General features: G+C 45.8%; 1 protein-coding gene across 5 annotated transcripts in view; it reads right to left on the reverse strand.

The window, feature by feature from the left end:
• The window catches only part of CEP192 (centrosomal protein 192), a 128,352-nt gene that overhangs the window by 84,703 nt on the left and 24,405 nt on the right, over positions 1 to 19,244 (reverse strand). For all 5 annotated transcript variants that reach the window (XR_013639933.1, XR_013639932.1, XR_013639934.1 and 2 more), the window contains exons 7-15: positions 15,381 to 15,548; positions 15,007 to 15,163; positions 13,846 to 14,006; positions 4,935 to 5,205; positions 4,488 to 4,637; positions 3,986 to 4,050; positions 2,753 to 3,040; positions 976 to 1,147; positions 158 to 297 (exon numbers count right to left, since the gene is read on the reverse strand). Coding sequence is in view for 1 of the 5 variants with exons in the window: in XM_078875821.1 (XP_078731947.1) it covers positions 158 to 297; positions 976 to 1,147; positions 2,753 to 3,040; positions 3,986 to 4,050; positions 4,488 to 4,637; positions 4,935 to 5,205; positions 13,846 to 14,006; positions 15,007 to 15,163; positions 15,381 to 15,548 (1,572 nt within the window). In the remaining 4 variants the exon portion in view is untranslated. The remainder of the gene's footprint in view (positions 1 to 157; positions 298 to 975; positions 1,148 to 2,752; positions 3,041 to 3,985; positions 4,051 to 4,487; positions 4,638 to 4,934; positions 5,206 to 13,845; positions 14,007 to 15,006; positions 15,164 to 15,380; positions 15,549 to 19,244) is intronic.

Below are 19,244 nucleotides of genomic sequence, written 5' to 3' on the forward strand. Positions count from 1 at the left end.
GCCAATTGGCAAAATGGAATCATCTGTGTAACAAATCAAATCAACTCAAGTGCTGATAAACTCAAACACAACTCAAACAATAACCGAAATTTCAACCCCTAATACCAATCACAACTCTAACCCTCGCCCAATGACTGTGTTTTCCCCCCCGTCTCACCGCTCCATCCCCCTTCTGTCCTTGCTCACGCCCAGACGCGCCACGCCGCCCGGCCTCCTCACTCGACGGTGTTCGGGCCGGTGACAAAAGCACCGTCTGCGACGGTATAGGCGCCGGTGACACCGCCTCCTCCACCGATACTGAGCACAGAGGAATGATGAGGGTTGAGTGCAGCTGTTGATGAGAGGCTTTCCTCTGGCAGTGTGAAGGACGCCTTAAGAGATAAATGATCACTAAAATCAAAACTCCTCTTAAGCCTGGATCGCACGTGGGCGATGTCTGTTACCGACATCACCGGAAGGTCAAATGACTTGTGCTTGGAATCAGCGGTGGAAATTTCACACTCGCACGACAGTGGGCAGTCCCCCACTTTCAGGACAACAATACTTTAAGAGTGGTATACAATTTATCGACCCCAGATGAAAGATGAATTGGGATCGCAAGTTAAGGGTCTAAACAGAGCCATCTGGTTGGTTCCATACACGAGTGACAAAAAGAATAAGCAATTTTAGACGGTTTGTTCATCCAAGAAATCCTCACCTAATGTCAATATAATTTTTCAGGTCTGCAAATCCATGAACTTAGTAACTTGTTTCATATGAATACACAGCCAATTACCATTTTTAATTTCCTCAGTGCACTGCAGTCTTCATTCAGACAAGTTAATTTTGTCTTATCAGTCAAGTCAGGATTTAATCTTTGGTGGGGAGTCATATTCATTGTCATGCTTGATGATTTTCGTCCACTCGCTGTCATCATTCACTTCAAATAATTCACAGTCGATGATTAATTTAATCACCGATTCTGTCAACACTGACCAGGAAACAAGGTGAGCTCTGCGCCATCTCCACTGTCCTCGCCATCGTCCCGCCCATCCTGCAGTGTTCGCTCGGCGGTGGCATCTGAGCAGCAGGACGACGCGTCCGACATGCGGAGCAGCGCAAACGGCGCTCGCCTCTCGGGGGACACAATGTCATAGCCAAATGACGGCTACGGGAGCACGGACAGACGCACAGACACGGAGTGTAAATATGGTTAGCAACAACCGCCATTTGCCACTAAGTGGTGGTAATATCACCATGGCGCTTGTGCCAGGTTATTATGTGCACGTTAAGGCCACGTGAAGTGTCGAATGGCCACCGGCAGGTCAGTGACGGGACAGACCCAGGTGCCATGGATCGACTGACTTAGATGACTGGCCGATGCACTACCTGTGCCCTCTACTGTGCCAACTTGTTGAGTTTTAGCCACCTGCTGCTCCGTTTGTTGTTGTGAGCGTCGCTCCTCTGCCCTCGATGTCATATAGGGCAGTCTGCGCACAAACGCCACCCACCCTCTCAGCATTTCGCTTGGGGGATAATTTCGGCCTCGCGCTTTTCCTCGTCTTAGACTCTGGATCGCCTTCTGTACTTCAACAGATGACACTTCAGCCACACTCACAGGGGGTGGCACCGTAGCCTCAGCAGGATCATCCCCCACTTTGCCGCGTGATGTTTTTCCAGGCTGAGGGATTCCCCCCACCGCCCCGACCTCACAGAAATGTCGGACATCAGATCATCATTTTTCCCCCTAAAGATGGTGATAGGTGTGGCACTGCAAGTAACTTTTTGGATGGAATTAAAGAGTGATTTGTGATCGAGGGCTCCTGAGGCAGACAATCTCTTTAGCAACCCGCGACCACCACCCATCCTTGCCACGCCGTACGGCTCTCCGAACCCGCATTTTTAACGTAGAATAATGTAGATGGTCAGAGTGGATTCAGTCTCCTGGTTCCGCCAAAGTCCCCTCGGGGCCTCCGGCACAAGCTTCGTTTAATATTTTCACGTAGTTTAGTGGTAAATAATAAAAATAGGGTCACACACACGTGGTCCGTAAATAGGGTCACACACAAACACACAGACACACAAACAAACAGACACAAACACACAGACACAAACACACAGACACAAACACACAGACACACAGACACACAGAAACACAGAAACATAGAAACATGTACGGACAGAAGCAGATACAGTGACGTGACAATTTTTATTATTATTTCCAGCCCTTCATAAATTCACTTCCAGACGAAGGTCTCCCCACACCATTTCAGTCATTGGGGTTGTTTGACAATACTTCTCCACATTGGTCAGTGTGGATTGGTGAAGAATGTGGGGAAGGTGATGGGAGGGCAGGAAATTAAACTTCACTATGTCCATAGTGCAGTGTGTACTAATGACTGCGTTCCACCCCTTAGACCACGAACAGACTAGGAGTTCCAAATACATTTGGTGAGCCACGCATTAACATATACCTTAGTCACTTCTGTCAGTAAAGAGGCCATTGCCGTGCCAGAAGTACCTGAGCGTGCTAGCCTAGATGGTCTTGCCAGGTCAAAAGCACTCGTCTAGGACCAGAATACATGATTAGTGTGATCAAGATGCTGGCAGTCTCAGATAAAAATCATTTGCAGGCAATTTCAACGTGGCAGGCCTCAAGTGGCTGTGGGCCGTAAAGCTCCCTACCTCTACCTAAGAAACCACATTAATCAAACCGTAATTGTACTGTGCCAGTCAGCAGCACCTCCACTCTCTGCCCCCTGCCGGCACTTACCCTCATGGAGGAAGCCGCATTGCCCCAGAGCGAGCCCAGCGCCTCTGAACGCTGGCGGATGAACGTGCCAAGTGAGAGTCGCATGTAGGCGTCGGCCTCCTCTTCGTCACCACCGCCGTCCGGTGCCAGCGAGGCCCGCAGCTGCATGTGGCCATCGGGCAACAGGCGCCACGACGAGTCGCCCATGCCCAGTGTCACATCGGCCAACGTCGCCGCGGCTGCTGTGATATCGTCAACACTACCACCATCGGCGGTGGTCGGCACCGTCGCCCCCTCGCACGTCTCTAGCTGCAGGCACCGCCGCAACAAGTGGCAGTTAAAGGATGACGCAACCTGGACCAAAATAAAAAAAACTCTACCCAAGAATTATATGGGTCGCGGATTAAACCATGCTCGCGAATAAATGAATTAAGTATGTTTACGCAAGCTGATGGTTAGTTACTGTAAACGTGTCAGCAAGTTAACCGATTGCCAATTACTTTAAGTTGCCCCGGTGTTGGCACCGCGTAGCATTGGTGAGCGCCGTGCCTGGCACCTGACATTGTACGCGGTGCCTTGCCAGGAATCCACACCGCAGTGCCACTGCTGCTGCTGCTTCCCCCGTGGGTTAGTCAGTCTCCAATTTAATTCACACACTTCGCTTCTCCCCCTTCAACTCCACTGGCTTCCCGTTTACTACACCGCTGTCTTTTCAAATACCTTACACTGGTCTATACATCTCTCCATGGCCTTTCCCCACCTTATCTCATCTCTCTCATCTCCTTCCATAACCCCTCCTCTTCGTTCCCAATCTAATCTGCGTCACCCTCTGTCCCTCCTTCTCCCTGTGCACAATCTCGTTTGATTCTTCTCCCTGCTTGCACCCCTTCAATGGAATCAACTTCCTCTATAAATTAAGCAGTTCCTCCTGAACCTCCTTCCGTTCCTCATTTAAAGCCTGACCTCTTCTCCATTGCCCATTCCCTTCCTCTTACCTCCCCTCGCCCCTTCACTCTGTCCCGTCCCTCCCCTGTAGCGCTTTCGTGACTCCCATGTGCCCTCTGTTGCAGTCACTCATTCCTCGGCCCTTGCACACCCCCAATTTTTACTACTTTTTAAACTATGTTAAGCGCCTTGAGCTAAGGCGCTCTATAAATATAAAATCAAACAAGACGTGCTACAGTTCCCCCATATCACTCAATGTCAAAAGAAAATATAAGTGTTTAACTGTAGCGACACAACACGAGACAATACCTGCGTGAAAGGGTTCTCCTTGAGGAAGGCCTCCTCATCAGCGTCCATGAGTGCAGCCACATCATCTGCTCGTGAAGACACAGTGGGGTCAGTGGTGGATCACCAGGCACTGAGACACCGCAGTATTGTGTTGCTACATTTCATCTGCTAACTCACTGATCCACCCTGCATCATGATGGTACAATCCAAATGCTCACTCACCGAAATAACCCCATAACGTCATGGTACATTCCACGTACTCACTCATCAATCCACCCTATATAGAGATGTTACATCTCCGATTCGCACACCTCCGATTAGCATGGTTAGCTATGTACGGTGCGAAAGAAGTTCAATACACCTACATACACTCCGTGTGCCCATTCACTGATCCAACCCATACAGATATGATACATTCCATATGCCCACTCACTGATCCACTTCACTGAGTAATGGTATATTCCGTGTGGCCACTCACTGATCCAACCTACGCAGAGATGGTACATTCCATGTGCCTACTCACTGCCAGAGATGAAGTCGCCGTCATTGGAGGTGGCGTGAGCAAGGCCCCCGTACGTGTCTGTGAGCGTGTCCAGCGGCGTGAAGAATGCCAGGTCAGTCACCCACTCGCCTCGTTCGTCCTGGTAGACCACGCCCGGACACACATCTGGGCCTGCAACCACAAGGACAATGCGTGTACAAAATCAATGGTACCATGTATGGCCTACATAGACTGTTGGGACAAGTGCTTATGGAGTGCCTGTGAAGGCCACCATGGCACAGTGGGGTGGTGTGGTGAGCACCATATCTGAGTTCCTTTGGCTCCCCAGCGCTGGTGCTTATCCATCGCAACCAGGATTTCATTTAAGGCCGAGTTGACAAATGCACACACAGCACAAACACCCAGGAGACAAACACACATGCAGCACTTCCGTGTTTTGCCTGCATACCCGACCACACTTGTACTCACCCCCGTGTGCCTGCTCCTCTTTAATCCTGGTCCAGTCCCCTCTTTCCTGTGGTGGTCCGATGTCCGAGCGAAACAGCGACGTGGATGATACCGGTTCGACTCCCGTTACGTCTCCGCTCACTCGTCCACCGAGCCATGCGGTGGAATTCGGCAGGAGGTACATGGAGTCAAGACCTTCCCCCTGGCCTTCGTCGCTCTCATTGCTGTCTCGAGCCTCATCGTTGTCGTTCTCCCCCTCTGCCTCTCCTTCTCGCTCTCCGCACACCAGCCGCTGCAGCATATTTCACACGTTAACCCTTCCCCGTTCAGAGACATCTGCAAGTTTCAGGGTGGGTTCCCGTTTACTTAGAATCTCGGAACGCACAAGCGGTTCGGCATTCAATTCATTTAGAGGCGTAGTGCCGCTGTTTTTAAAGACATTGTACTCACCGCAGAAAACTGTAGCAACACGACCGCACTCTATGATTGCTGGCGACAAACTGTGCCATATGCCCTCCTGCATGGCCTTTCACTTCCAATTCCGTTCCGATGACGTATGTTTCGATGACGGAATGTACGTCATCGGAATGGAATTAGAAGAAATACTAACGATGTACAAATACGTACACGTCATCAGAATGGGAAAGGGTTAACTGTGTTCGTTACAGTTGGGGTAGTGATAAGCACTTGGCCACTGCAAGCCAATGGCACTGGCAGGATCATTGGCTATAGCTCGAAGTATGTGGAGAGGGACAAGGCAATGGCATGGCAGTGTAAGCCTTCTTCTTGGTTCTTTCGGTAAAGTCACGTAGAAGGGAAATAATAAAATAATACAAATAAAACATAATAAAATAATTCTCACGACGTTTCGGCCATAACGCAAGCAGCCGTCCTCAGGTGAAGAACAGGTCTGTCGGGAAGACAGCGTCTGAATGAAACACCCCAGGCTTGGAGCGTATATTTAAGCTGGGTTGGAGGGGGAAGAGCACCTTGACAAAATAATTTGCATATCAAGAGGAATTTAGCATATTTATGGTAAATGCAGATATGGGATTAGTACTACTTGTGAAATGCGTAGGAGGTGGGTGGGGGGTTTTCAAAGTCATTATGCCCGTGCATTATGCAGTATGCAGGATTAGCAGCATCAAAGGGAGGGGATAGGGGTAGCATTAATAAAGGGAAGGAATGTTAATAGTATGTAGCTGCAGTAACTAAACCACCACGTAAAAAACTAAAGTATCAACTACATAGTATTAGTATACTAAATATACTCTCCAATAAGCTGAGCTACTAACAGTAAGTAATACATTACAATTCTATGTCGCAAAAAATATAATATGCTTCCAGCTAAACTTTTTTCTCTTACATCACACGGGTCTACCCCGTACTATATACTGCCATAAACAAACTCAACATTAAATTATATACTGTATTACTATACACCACCCTATACCTTCGACTATACATTGTAATATTACACTATGTATTATTCTACCCACCCTACTATATATCACACTGCTGTATATTCACTATATAATTACGATACTATATATTACCTTATACATTGTATTAAACAATATAATTTTATACTATTTATTATTATACAATCTGCTATACACTATACCATTGACCGTCGCGTAAAAGATACTAAGAGGAAGCAACGAAATATGTCCATGGGAGAGTGGTGATAGGAGACTTGCAGCGGAGCAAAGAATACATTCCCTGCGGAGAATACAAGATATATAGTCAATGCCAGTGAGTGGACTGCGGTCTGAAAGTCACCGTAAACGTGAACACAATCAGTTAAGATCCGAAATGGTTTATTACGTCCTTCCAATGATTGCTGAGCCAGAATCCATCTTCTCGGTTGAAATTGTCTCTGTGTTTGTATATGTGGATCGCCTCATGAACGAATCTCTCATGGTAGGCAGATGGCTTGCAGAGAACCTCTGTCTTGGAGAAGTCAATGTAATGTGAGCCCACTGAATTGTAACAGTGATCTGCCACAGCTGAGGTGTTTGTCCTACCGTGTTTCAAGTCTGTTTTATGTTCACGGATGCGGTCCGAGACATGTCGTTTGGTTTCTCCAATGTAACTGCTACCACAGAGGCAACTTAGTTTGTAGACGCCAGGGTACTGTATGTCTGGAACCACATCTTTTACAGACGGGACCAGATCACGGATTTTATGTACTGTGTTGAATCGGACCTGGATCTTGTGTTTAATCAGGATTTTGGAGATCTTTTTTGTGACCCCAGCAATGTAGGGTAAGGTGATGGTTTTGAAAGGCTCCTCAACAGGATCCTTCTTGATGGTTGGAGTGATGGCTTTGCGGATTGTGTAGTTGGAGTAACCATTAGCCTTAAGAGCATGGCATACGTGTTTGAGTTCACTGGCAATGTGTTCCTGGTCGGAAATGCATTGGGCTCTATGGTATAGAGTCTTGATGAGGGAATTCTTCTGGGATGGATGGTGGTGGGAATCCGGTTTTAGGTAAGCATCCGTATGGGTGGCTTTCCTGTAGACAGAGGGGCTCATTGAACCATCAGGTCTCCTTTTAATTAGGACATCCAAAAAGGGTAGCTTGCCATCTTTTTCGACTTCCATGGTGAATCTGATGGCTGGGTGTATGGAATTGATGTGGTCGAGGAATTGGTCTAGAGCAGGCCGGCCATGTGGCCAGATGACAAAAATGTCATCTACGTACCTCTTCCATAAGGTCGGGCGTAGAGTGGCAATCTGGATGGCGTCAGTCTGAAATTTCTCCATGAAAACGTTGGCTACAACCGGAGATAGGGGGGAGCCCATTGGGGTGCCCTCAATTTGTTTGTAGAAAGTTCCATTCCAGGTGAAGTATGTATTGGTTAAGCAGTGTATCACCAGGGGGGGTACCCCAGTATTCAGTCCTTGATGAACCAAGTCTTCAATGATTGCGATGGTGTCAGGTACAGAAACTTTGGTGAATAAGGAAACCACATCAAAACTGACAGGCAGGTCGTCTGGGGACAGGGACATTCCCTTGATTGTCAATACCAGGTCAGTAGAGTTTAGTACCGCAGAGGTGGTTTTTCCAGTGAAAGGCTGCAAGATTTCAGACAATAAACGAGCCAGTTTGTAGGTGGGGGAGTTGATAGTAGAGACAATGGGACGAAGAGGTGTATCTTCTTTATGTATCTTTGGCAAGCCATATAATCTTGGTGGCCTGGCTGCAGAAGGTTTCAACGAGAACTGTTTGGTTTGATCAATTAATGCGGTTGAATCAGAAATTATTTTGTTGGTTTTAATGGCGAGGCTGTTGGTGGGGTCTCTTTTTATTTTTGTATAGCTGCCATCGTTGAGTAGTTCTTGAATTTTGTTGTTGTATTCAATTTTGTCCATGACAGTGGCATTGCCTTTGTTGGCTGAGAGGATGACAATGTCATCCCTCTTTTTTAATTGAGCTAATTCAAAACGCTTATCTTTGCTGATGTTGCTAGCTGGCATCTTAGCGTTTGAGGGTTGCAGCGATTTCAGATCTTGCTACGTCTGCAGCGATGTGACCCAGGCCCTTGAGAGCCACATCTACTCGGGCAATGATATCATTAACTGGTATGTGTCTAGGTGTAAGCCTTGTCTAAGTTAAACCCTCCATCAGGGGACCATGTTGAGTAAACACAAATTATTTTTGATTATAGATGCGAGTGTTGCTTGGGTGTAGTACTAGCTGTCCAAATAATCCTAACCCTATCCGACCACCCACCAGTCGCAAACCTCTCACCGATCCTAACCCTAACCAACAAGGTAGGCAACCATCCACGAGTACAAACTCTCTGTTTGAGAAAAGGCCTGATGGCTCCTTGGGACATTCTGTTTACAGGAAGGCCACCCACACATTCTAGATTTTAAGCTTTCGTGACTGCAAGGATTCATATTCTTAGGTTTTTTCGGTAAAGTCACGTAGGTAAAAAATTGAAATTAAAATTAATAAAAGTAAAATAAAATAAAAATCACCACGTTTTGGAGGCAACACAAGCTTCCGTCTTCAGGTGGAACCGTCACAGCCACGACAGCTGTATCAAGTAAATGAGAGATTACAAGAGCTCTCACTCCGTATATATAATGGTTGAGGGGGGAAGGGCCCAGAAAGGCACACTTTTTATTAATATGGTAAGGTGAGGCTTAAGACTAAGAATAGACTGCATAACAAAAGACTGAGCCTTTGTTATGGAGAGGTGCGGTTTGTGACTAACGCCTAGCCTACATAACAAAAGTGTGAAAAAAGAAAAAACTAAACCTGGTAAAACAAAACTGGCTGTCTATCAGTAACCTGTAATAGTTGTCTGTCAAATAAGATGGTCCAAATAAGTGTAGTTAAATCTTTTTTGCATGGTTAATCACATCTTTCCAATGATTACTCAGTTTATAACCATCATCACGGATGAAATTATGTCTGTGTTTGTATATTTGTATGGCTTCGTGTACAAACCTTTGATGGTAGCCAGGAGGTTTGCAGAGCACCTTGGTCTCGGAAAAGACAATTTCATGAGAGCCCACCGAGTTTTAGCAATGATCGGCAACGGCCGAAGAATCAGTTCTACCGTGTTTCAGATCTGACTTGTGCTCGCGGACACGATCAGAAACATGACGTTTCGTTTCTCCAATGTAGCAATCACCACAACTGCAACTCAGTTTGTAGACTCCAGGATACTGTAAGTCAGGAACGACATCCTTCACAGATGGAATCAGATCACGGATTTTATGCACTGTACTGAATCCAACTTGGATCTTATGTTTGTTTAGAATTTTGGAGATCTTTTTGGTCACGCCTGCTATGTATGGTAACGTGATAGTTTTGGTCAGAGTTTCATGTGGCTGTTTCTGTATGGTGGGAGAAACAGCTTGGCGGATGGTGCGGTCAGAGTATCCGTTCATCCTGAGGGCCCCGATGTACATGTCTTAATTCACCGGCCAGGTGGTGTTGGTCAGAAATGCCATGGGCTCTGTGGTATAGCGTTTTGATGAGAGAATTCTTTTGAGATGGGTGGTGGTGGGAATCCGGTTTCAAGTAGGAATCTGTGTGGGTGGCTTTCCTGTAGACAGAATGTCCCAAGGATCCGTCAGGTCTCCTCTCAAACAGAATATCCAAGAATGGTAGTTTACCATCTTTCTCCACTTCCATGGTGAATCTGATGGATGGGTGTCTGGAATTGATGTGGTCCAAGAAGTGGTTCAATGCTGGGAGGCCATGTTGATACAGCTGTCGTGGCTGTGACGGTTCCACCTGAAAACGGAAGCTTGTGTTGCCTCCGAAACGTCGTGATTTATATTTTTCTTTTATTTTACTTTTATTAATATTGATTTCAAATTTTTACCTACGTGACTTTACCGAAAAAACCTAAGAATAGCCACCCACACAGATTCCTACTTGAAGCTTGATTCTCACCACCACCCGGCTCAAAAGAATTCCCTCATAAAAACACTATACCAGAGGGCTCATTGCATCTCTGACCAACACCACCTGGCCAGTGAATTAAAACATGTACATCTGGTCCTCAAGATGAATGGATACTCTGACCGTACTATCCGCCAAGCTGTGTCTCCCACCATACAGAAACAACCACCTGAAACTCAGATCAAAACCATCACGTTGCCATACATAGCAGGCGTTACCAAAAAATTTTCCAAAATTCTAAACAAACACAAGATCCAGGTCCGATTTAATACAGTACACAAAATTCGTGATCTGATCCCATCTGTAAAATATGTCATTCCTGACTTGCAGTACCCTGGTGTTTACAAATTGAGTTGTACCTGCGGTGACTGCTATATCGGGGAGACGAAACGACATATTTCTGACCGAATTCACGAGCACAAATCAGATTTGAAACACGGTAGAACTAATTCTTCGGCCGTAGCTGATCATTGTTTCAACACAGCGGGTTCTCATGATATTGTTTTCTCCGATACCAAAGTACTCTGCAAACCTCTCGGATACTACCAAAGATTTGTCCATGAAGCCATCCAGATATACAAACATAGACACAACTTCAACCGAGAGGATGGTTTTAAATTAAGCAATCATTGGAAATATGTCATCAACCAAGTCAAACTTTAGCTGCCTTATAATTTTACAGCCATTTCCATTTCTTCCAGTTGTTTTCTATTCCCAGCTTGATTAGCCCTTTTTTAACCAAGTTAAACCAAATTCAACTTTAGCAGCCTTATGGTTTACTGCAGTATACTGCAAGGCAGCCAGTTTGTCAGCTTAAATACTGCTTCCGTTTTTCAACCGTGTTCATGTGTGTAATTTTTTCAACCACGGCACACTTCTCTCCGCCCATCCGCTCATCCATCCTCCTAATCCCCTGCAGCATAACAAAATGCGGCATAACTTAGCCCCCCCCTCCCACGGCCCATCCTGGCTGCTCCCCCCCCCTTAACCTGTATATAATCTCGTGTCTCTTAGAGCTCTGCACTTGATACAGTAATCTTGCTGTGACGGTTCCACCTGAAGACGAAAGCTTGTGTTGCCTCCGAAACGTCGTGATTTAATTAATTTATTTTCTTTTTTACCTATGTGACTTTACCGAAAAAAACAAATAGTATCTCCCCCTGTAACCTTAACCCCTAACCCTGGGCCACACCTACAGTGCCGAGAAAACGTTTGTGAACCCCAATGATAATTATGGAAATTCCATAGTTTTACCATGACAGCCTTCTTGAATCAAACCCAGTCTCTTCTTAAATATCGAAAAGGGTTTATATCAAACAATTACATGTCTTTTGAAACTAAATTATGTATGAATTAAACAAACAATGAGTAATTAAGGTTCAGGGTATTGAAAAAGTAAGTAAACCCCTGCTTTTGGGACCTCCTTTGCCAGTACTAAAATATGAGAATAGGTTTTCCCCTTTTGACGTCCTCTGGTCTAACACCGTTTGAGACTAGGCTCGAAAGAAAGCTGTCTCTGGTGTGGACCAATCAGTTTCAAAGACAATGCATATATTATCAGAGTATGTTTTTGTTTGCATTCTGACCACAAGTATTGTGGTTAATGCAGACATGATTCCTTGTAAAAGGTTTCAGTTTGGTGTTTTAACATCTTAACACCTGTTTTGTTGCCAGAAAAAAGGGGAAAACCTATTCTTAAACCTCTACTCAGTTCCAAATGGGTTAAAACAAATTTCTAAGGATTTGGGGCTCTACCAATCCACTGTCAAACGGATAGTCTACAAATAAAGAAAGTTCAAGTCCACAGTCATTTGACCTAGGAGAGGTCGTCCTACCAAAATCTCTCCAAGAACAAACTGGAAAATCATCAGTGAAGTCACAAAGAACCCAGAGAAACATTCAAGGATTTGCAAGCTACTCTCGCTTTGGCTAATATGAGTGTTCATGACTCAACTATCAGAAAAAGACTGAACAAAAATGGCATTCATGGCAGGATAAGCAAGGAGAAAGCACTGCTCTCCAAAAAAAAAAAAATTGCTGCCCGTGTGAAGTTCGCCAAAAAGCACACGGATGATCCACAAGACTTCTGGAACAATATCCTCTGGATATACGATTTAAAGGTAGAACGTTTTGGCCTCAATGAGAAACGTTATGTTTGGCAAAAACCAAACGCTGCTTTCGAACAGAAGAACCTCATCCAAACCGTCAAGCATGGTGGTGGGATTTGACGGTTTGGAGATGCTATGTTGCCTCAAGACCTGAACGGCTTGCCATCATTGACACAACCATGAATTTTGCATTATATCAAAAGGTTCTAGAGGAGAATGTCAGGCCATCTGTCCGTGAGCTGAAGCTGAACCGAAAGTGGGTCTTGCAGCACGAAAATGATCCTGAACACAAAAGCAGATCTACAAAAGAATGGCTGCAGAAGAAGAAATTCCATGTTTTACAATGGCCTAGTAAAAATCCGGACCTAAACCTCATTGAAATGTTGTGGCAGGACCTGAAGCGAGCTGTCCATGTGGAGTGAGCGACTTCCGACACACGTCTAGTAGAAGGCTTCTTATTTATTAAGAGGACACAGGGCGATACACTTCGTAACGCGGCTACACCTAGGCTGTCCAAACACGCAGCCCATCTCCGTTCCTGCTCTACGCTGGCTGGTTGACGAGCGTAGCGGTGGCGACGGAGCTGGTATTGCAGAAGAATAGCCACGTGGTCGAAGACAAAGAGATGACGACGGCAGTGACGCAACCAGAACCCAGACCCACACTAACAGCCCCAAACCAGAGGTTCGGTGCACCTTATATCTGCCTAGCGTGGCCAAGCTCCACCTCTGGCCACGCCCCCTTTCCAGAACCTTCGGGTTGGTTCCCGGAGCTTCTCGACTGACTCTGCCCTTGATCTTTACCCCAGATACGTCCCTTCATAATAAGACATTATGTAATGCAGCTATAACCGTAATTACCCCTACAGGTCGGCAGGTGTCACCCTGTCATTACACACAGAGTTTAAGGCGTTCTGTAAGGAGGAATGGGCCAAAATTCTGCAAACCCGATGTGAGAGACTGACCAACGGTTAAAAGAAATGCATAGTTCCAGTCATTGCTGCTCAAGGGTGTATCACCAGTTACTGAATCTAAAGGTTCACATACTTTTTCACATGTGGTTATTGAATGTAGAATCATTTGAGGATGAATAAATGTTTAAAGAGTATCATGTTTTTGTGTCATTCGTTTAATCAGGTTATCTTAATCTATTATTAGGACTTATATTAAGATCTAATAATTTTTTAGGTTTGAAATATGTAAAATGTGAAAATCCTAAGGGGTTCACAATTTTTTCTTGGCACTGTACAAGGTCCCACCAATAATATTTTGTTATCTTTTTAGTGTTGGTGTTCGCATTGTTCATTTAGTTTCAGGTGGTGGAAAACCACCTCTGTCTCTACCCCAGGTGTCTCCTTTGCCACTGCACGCGCTGGGCCAGCCCCGGCCATCACCTGCAAGTGAAGTGAGCCCCAGGGTGTGGCCTGCGTCCTCACTTCTTCCCCAGCCACGCTGCGCGTCAGCAGACAGGGTTCCGGCGGAGAGGCATCAACGCCCCAACCTCCGTTACCATCACCATGTTCTCTCCCTCGTGCCTCGCCACTCTCTCCGCTCCCTGAACAACAAAAGGCGTACAGCCCGGCCGTTAGCAGAGAGGGTTAATACCACAATGGGTTAAAATTAAATAAGTGCGAGGCAGCAATGATCCCTCGGCCAGCAATGGAAATGTCGCATTCCGAATACAGGGGTCAGTTTTCCCTTAGTACGACCTCCTTCTTACTGAGGGGAAATCGACACCACTGGCTCAGATCTGTCAGTGCCAACCCCAAGCTCATTTAATCAAGGGAAACACTTCAACTTGGCTTTGAGTTGTAGAGCAATGTTCGCGGATGGCCATGACTGGTGAAACAGTGTTTATGTCCTCTGGAGCAGGGCTTCTTATACTCTGGCCATCGCGACCCACCAAAGGTCTGCCTTTCCAAGTATACACCAGTCTTCTCCGTTCAATACAAATCAAGTCAATGCGAAACTACACATCCAAGTGACAGATAGTGTCCCTCAATCAGAGCTCTATATCACCTTCACAAACTGTTGGGACAAGTGCTGGTAGTGAGCACCTATGAAGACTGGAACGGTACACGAGGGGGTGTGTGGCCAGCACCATGCCCGAACGCCTTTGTCTCCCCAGTGGTGATGTTTCAATACCGGCCGAGTCGACCTAGGAGAGGCCCAAGACCGTTTCAGATATTCGTCACTGGTGTTGGCTGTGAGCGAGAATCGAACCTGGGTACATACCGCAGCACACTAACCTTTGCACTTCTGCTCCCAACTGGGACAAAGATCCCCCCGTATAGCCTTAACAGACTGTTGGGGCAAGTGCTGTTAGAGAGCACGTATGAAGGGCTACTGGGATACACACTTACACACACATCTCTCAATTCGATTCAGCAGTGTTTAGAATCACCCTGAACGTCTGTCGCAACCATTAGGCATGTGCAATTTATATCTCTTTAATTTGTATTTAAATGGAGGTAAATTGGTAAATGTGTAAAAAAATGTCTGGTGATGTTGGGCTGCGTGGACCAGTGTGAAACCTTACAGTGGAAGGAGTCTACCTGCATCAGGTGAGGCAGCACGGTGCCAGCCCTCAGCAGAGATGCGGGGCTCCATGGCGGCCACCTCCATTAGTCCGGTGCTGCCACAAGCCCTCGGGCGGCCGTCACGCTCCGCCTCATCCGAGCTGCCTCCCTCCAGACCTGGCCGGTTGCACACCTGGATGGGGACGATAGCATCATCAATAATCATCAATTGATAAATCAATCAATCATCATCATTCATCATCAGCACGACAATCACCAAAGGCACCATTATCGTAAGCAGCACAATTATCGTAAGTAGCACCATCATCATTGGTAGTATCAACGTGAGCAACACCACCATCATCATGAGCAGTATCACGGTGTATTATAATGGAGGTGCCATCACTTGCCAAGATAGCACCGTTGGTGTCCACACGACGCACAGGAAAGTCCCTGCCGCCGACGACCACGTCATCAAACTCGTGATCGTTATCGTCCTTGTCATATTCGTCATCGCTGGTGTGAGCACAGTCCCTGCCCGCGCCAGCCACTCGCCTGCGTGGCATCTCAAATGCATCCTACACCAGGCACACACACAGACAACAACAAAAACACAAGGCACAGATGCATTCTTAGCCACAATGCCGACGTATAACTTTGTAAAGTGTATGTATGCAAGCTGGAGGCAGAGCAACAAAGCTACCCACAATGAGCAGAGTGGTGGTCAGTTATAACACAGCGAGTTGGCACAGCAGAAAGCGCAGGTGTTACATATGACAATCTCCCAAATCTGTTAAAACACACGGTATCTCAAGGTGTTTTTAACCTCGCACGAGCATCGTGCAAAAACCTAAATGTAGTAGCAAATAGCAACTGCTGCACACGTATTTCGTTGGGCATTGTGCTACTATCACAACGATATTATTCCTGCTATGAAAGTCATTAGTGACACATGGTATTTCAACCCCCCCAAACCTGCCCCCTCGGGTTGACTCCGCCTTTAAGGAGTACCTGGTACAGTGTGAAATTCTCTCAATAGACAGCTTGGTGAGCGCATTGTGTTAACAGCCTGAACAGGGTGTGGTTCTTTATTCACTTGATTGTGCTCGCTTCTAACGCACATCTTCCTCTCCGAACATTCATTATCTCTCTTTGGTTCTTTCGGTAAAGTCACGTAGAAAATAAAATCAAATAATAATAGAATACGACGTTTCGATTGCAACACAAGCAACCATCATCAGGTGAGAATGAATGATAAAACAGAGACATGGAAACAACACAGGCAGACACACATGCAGAGAGACACACAAAGACACACCGAGCGAGACACACACCAAGATAAAACACAGACACGGCAACAACATAGGCAGACACACATGCAGAGACACACACACAAAGACACACACCAAGACAAACAAAAGAAAGAACCAAAGAGTAATTCCTGCAGTCACGAAAGCTTTGAATCTAGTTTATTCATTATATCGTCCTTATGGTGCTATACGCCTGTTTATATTGATCATCTTTACTTTAGTTTTTTAAGCACTATCGTTGCCTGTAACTCTGATGCGTGATGTTACGTTGGTGCCTATTCTCTGACGCGTTATGTTAGATTGTTGCCTGTAACTCTGACGTGTTATGCTATGTTGTTGCCTATTTTGATGCGATATGTTACATTGAGGTCTGTAAAGCTGATGCATTATGTTACGTTGTTGCTTGTTCCTCTGCACAGATCACATTATTGATACTGTTGTTCTTGGTTTATGCTGATGTACTATGGATCTCCCTTGCAAACTCGCTGGATAAGCGGCGAAACAGGACATACAGTGTAACAAATGTACATGGATTGATAAACAGGTACAGTGAAACCTTGGATTGCGAGTAACTTGGTCTGCTAGTGTTTTGCAAGACGAGCAAATTTTTTAAATAATAATTTGATAAACGAGCGATGTCTTGCAATACGAGCAGTACGTATACGCTTTGTCTGCCAAGCGTCACGTGATCACAACTGAGCCAATGGTTCTTCTCTCTCTCGCTGCGGGATTGTGGGTAATCATCTCCCATGCTCGGTCTCAGTCGGCGTGCCTCACTCGTATAGTCAACATCCGTGCGAGCGTATACCGTTTACTACAGTACTGTATAGTGTTGTGACCACGTTTGTGTGCGTAAAGCATTTTTTTAATTTTGTGTCCAAGTGTAGTGACTGTTCTTTATTAACTGTACTGCAACAATGCTTTTTGCCTCCTTAAAAGGAGGCAAAAGCAAGTGTCATTGGATAGGTTCCTTGTTAAAGTCGCACAAAAAGAAAAAGATTCCAGTGAGCCAACAGATGGAAGTAATTCCGTTACTGACAGTGAAAGTTGGCCTACATAATAACCCTCCTCTCGCTCCTCTCCTCTCTCGTCTCCCTCACACCAGCCACGATTAAATTTAATTAATACTTTTGATTACTTTATATGAAACTTCAATAAAAATATAAAAAGGTACAGTATTTTGTATTAATAATTTTTATATTAATATTTTTGGGTTGTGGAACGAATCATCTGAGTTTCCATTATTTCTTATGGGGAAATTCGCTTTGATATACGAGTGCTTTGGATTACGAGCACGTTTCCGGAACTAATTATGCTTGCAATCCAAGGTTTCACTGTACTCACTAACAGCCAATACAGTCCATAGGGTCATAGCGAAGATGTTTGTCCTTGTGGGTGACCACTTCATCCTCCTATGTAATGTCAGCCGAAATAATTTTTCTGAATATAGTAGGGTTTCCTCTTCTGTTAACAAGCCGACATGAGAGATAAAGTTGATTTTCTATTGTATATGCGAAAGCTTGCAATGAAACGAGCGAATGTTGAAAAATGAGAATGACTGTCGATCAGTTCAAATTGACACGCAAGTCAAAAGCACACAGCCCACGAGCACACGCAGACAGGCCACACACACATGCCATTCGCACACAGGCCACGTGCACACAGAACACACACGCACACAGGCCATGAGCATACAGGCTACACACACAGGCCATGAGCACACAAGCCACACACACGCACACAGGCCATGAGCACACAGGCCACACACACAAGCCACGCAAACACACACACAAGATACTCGCACACAGGCCACATACGCACACAGGCCTCGAGCATACAGGCCATGAGCACACAGGCAACGAGCACACAGGCCACACGCAGACAGGCCACACGCACAGACAGGTCACAAACACACGGGCGACGAGCACACAGGCCACACACACGCACACAGGCCACACACACACACACAGGCCACACACACACAGGCCACACACACACAGGCCACACACACGCACACAGGCGACACATGCATACAGGCCACACACGCATACAGGCCACATACGCACATAGGCCACACCCACACAGACCACACGCAAACAAGCCACAAGCATACAGGCCAAGCGCTGATTAGGTTGAGGTGCGGCAGGTGGAGGCACACAGCAAGGGTGCACGTGAGGCACTGCACACATGAACACATGCGTGTACACACACACACAGGTGCGCACACGCACAAGCCCACACGCGCGCACTCACCTTCACGAGCATCGTACAACCTCCTCCTACTCACGATCCACGCAGCCGCAAGGGGAAATTTAAGAATAAATCAGAGAGGCTCCGAGAAAGTATTCGTCTATTCCCAGAGCCTCTTGTAATCCAAAGAGCAAATGTGAATGCAACTCAATTCTGTATTAATTTAAAAAACCAAACGGATGTTTGTTTCGCTTTGTTGTAAGTATGCCACGTCGTATTCTTCAAGACTCTCTTTAAAGTGCACCCAGCTTGCCACATCGTATTTGTGACAACTGCAGCTCTTTCTGGGTATGTTTGTAACTTTAGTTTCGTTTTATAGTTTAGAACTCACAAGTTAAACCCTGCAAGTTTTACTTCTGGTACATGAGACTGCCACACTATTAAAATACCGGTGCGAGCTTAACCAAAACAAGGAAATGTATTAGAAGATGGATTTATTAATACCATGAGGTATGTCATGTTGTAATTGTTAACATTATTGTAAGCTATATTCTTAGGTTTTTTCGGCAAAGTAACGTAGGTAAAACATCAAAATTAATAAAAATAAAATAAAATAAAGATCACGACGTTTCGGAGGCAACACAAGTCTCCGTCATCAGGTGGGACCGTCACAGCCAGATTAGCTGCATCAAGTGAGGCAATGATTCAAGATGTAATCCCTTAAAAGCAAGTTGAGGGGGGAGGAGAGGGGGGGCTCATCAGAATGTGGTAGCC

Source organism: Lampetra fluviatilis, chromosome 42 (genome assembly GCF_964198595.1).
Source record: "Lampetra fluviatilis chromosome 42, kcLamFluv1.1, whole genome shotgun sequence".
NCBI lineage: Eukaryota > Metazoa > Chordata > Hyperoartia > Petromyzontiformes > Petromyzontidae > Lampetra > Lampetra fluviatilis.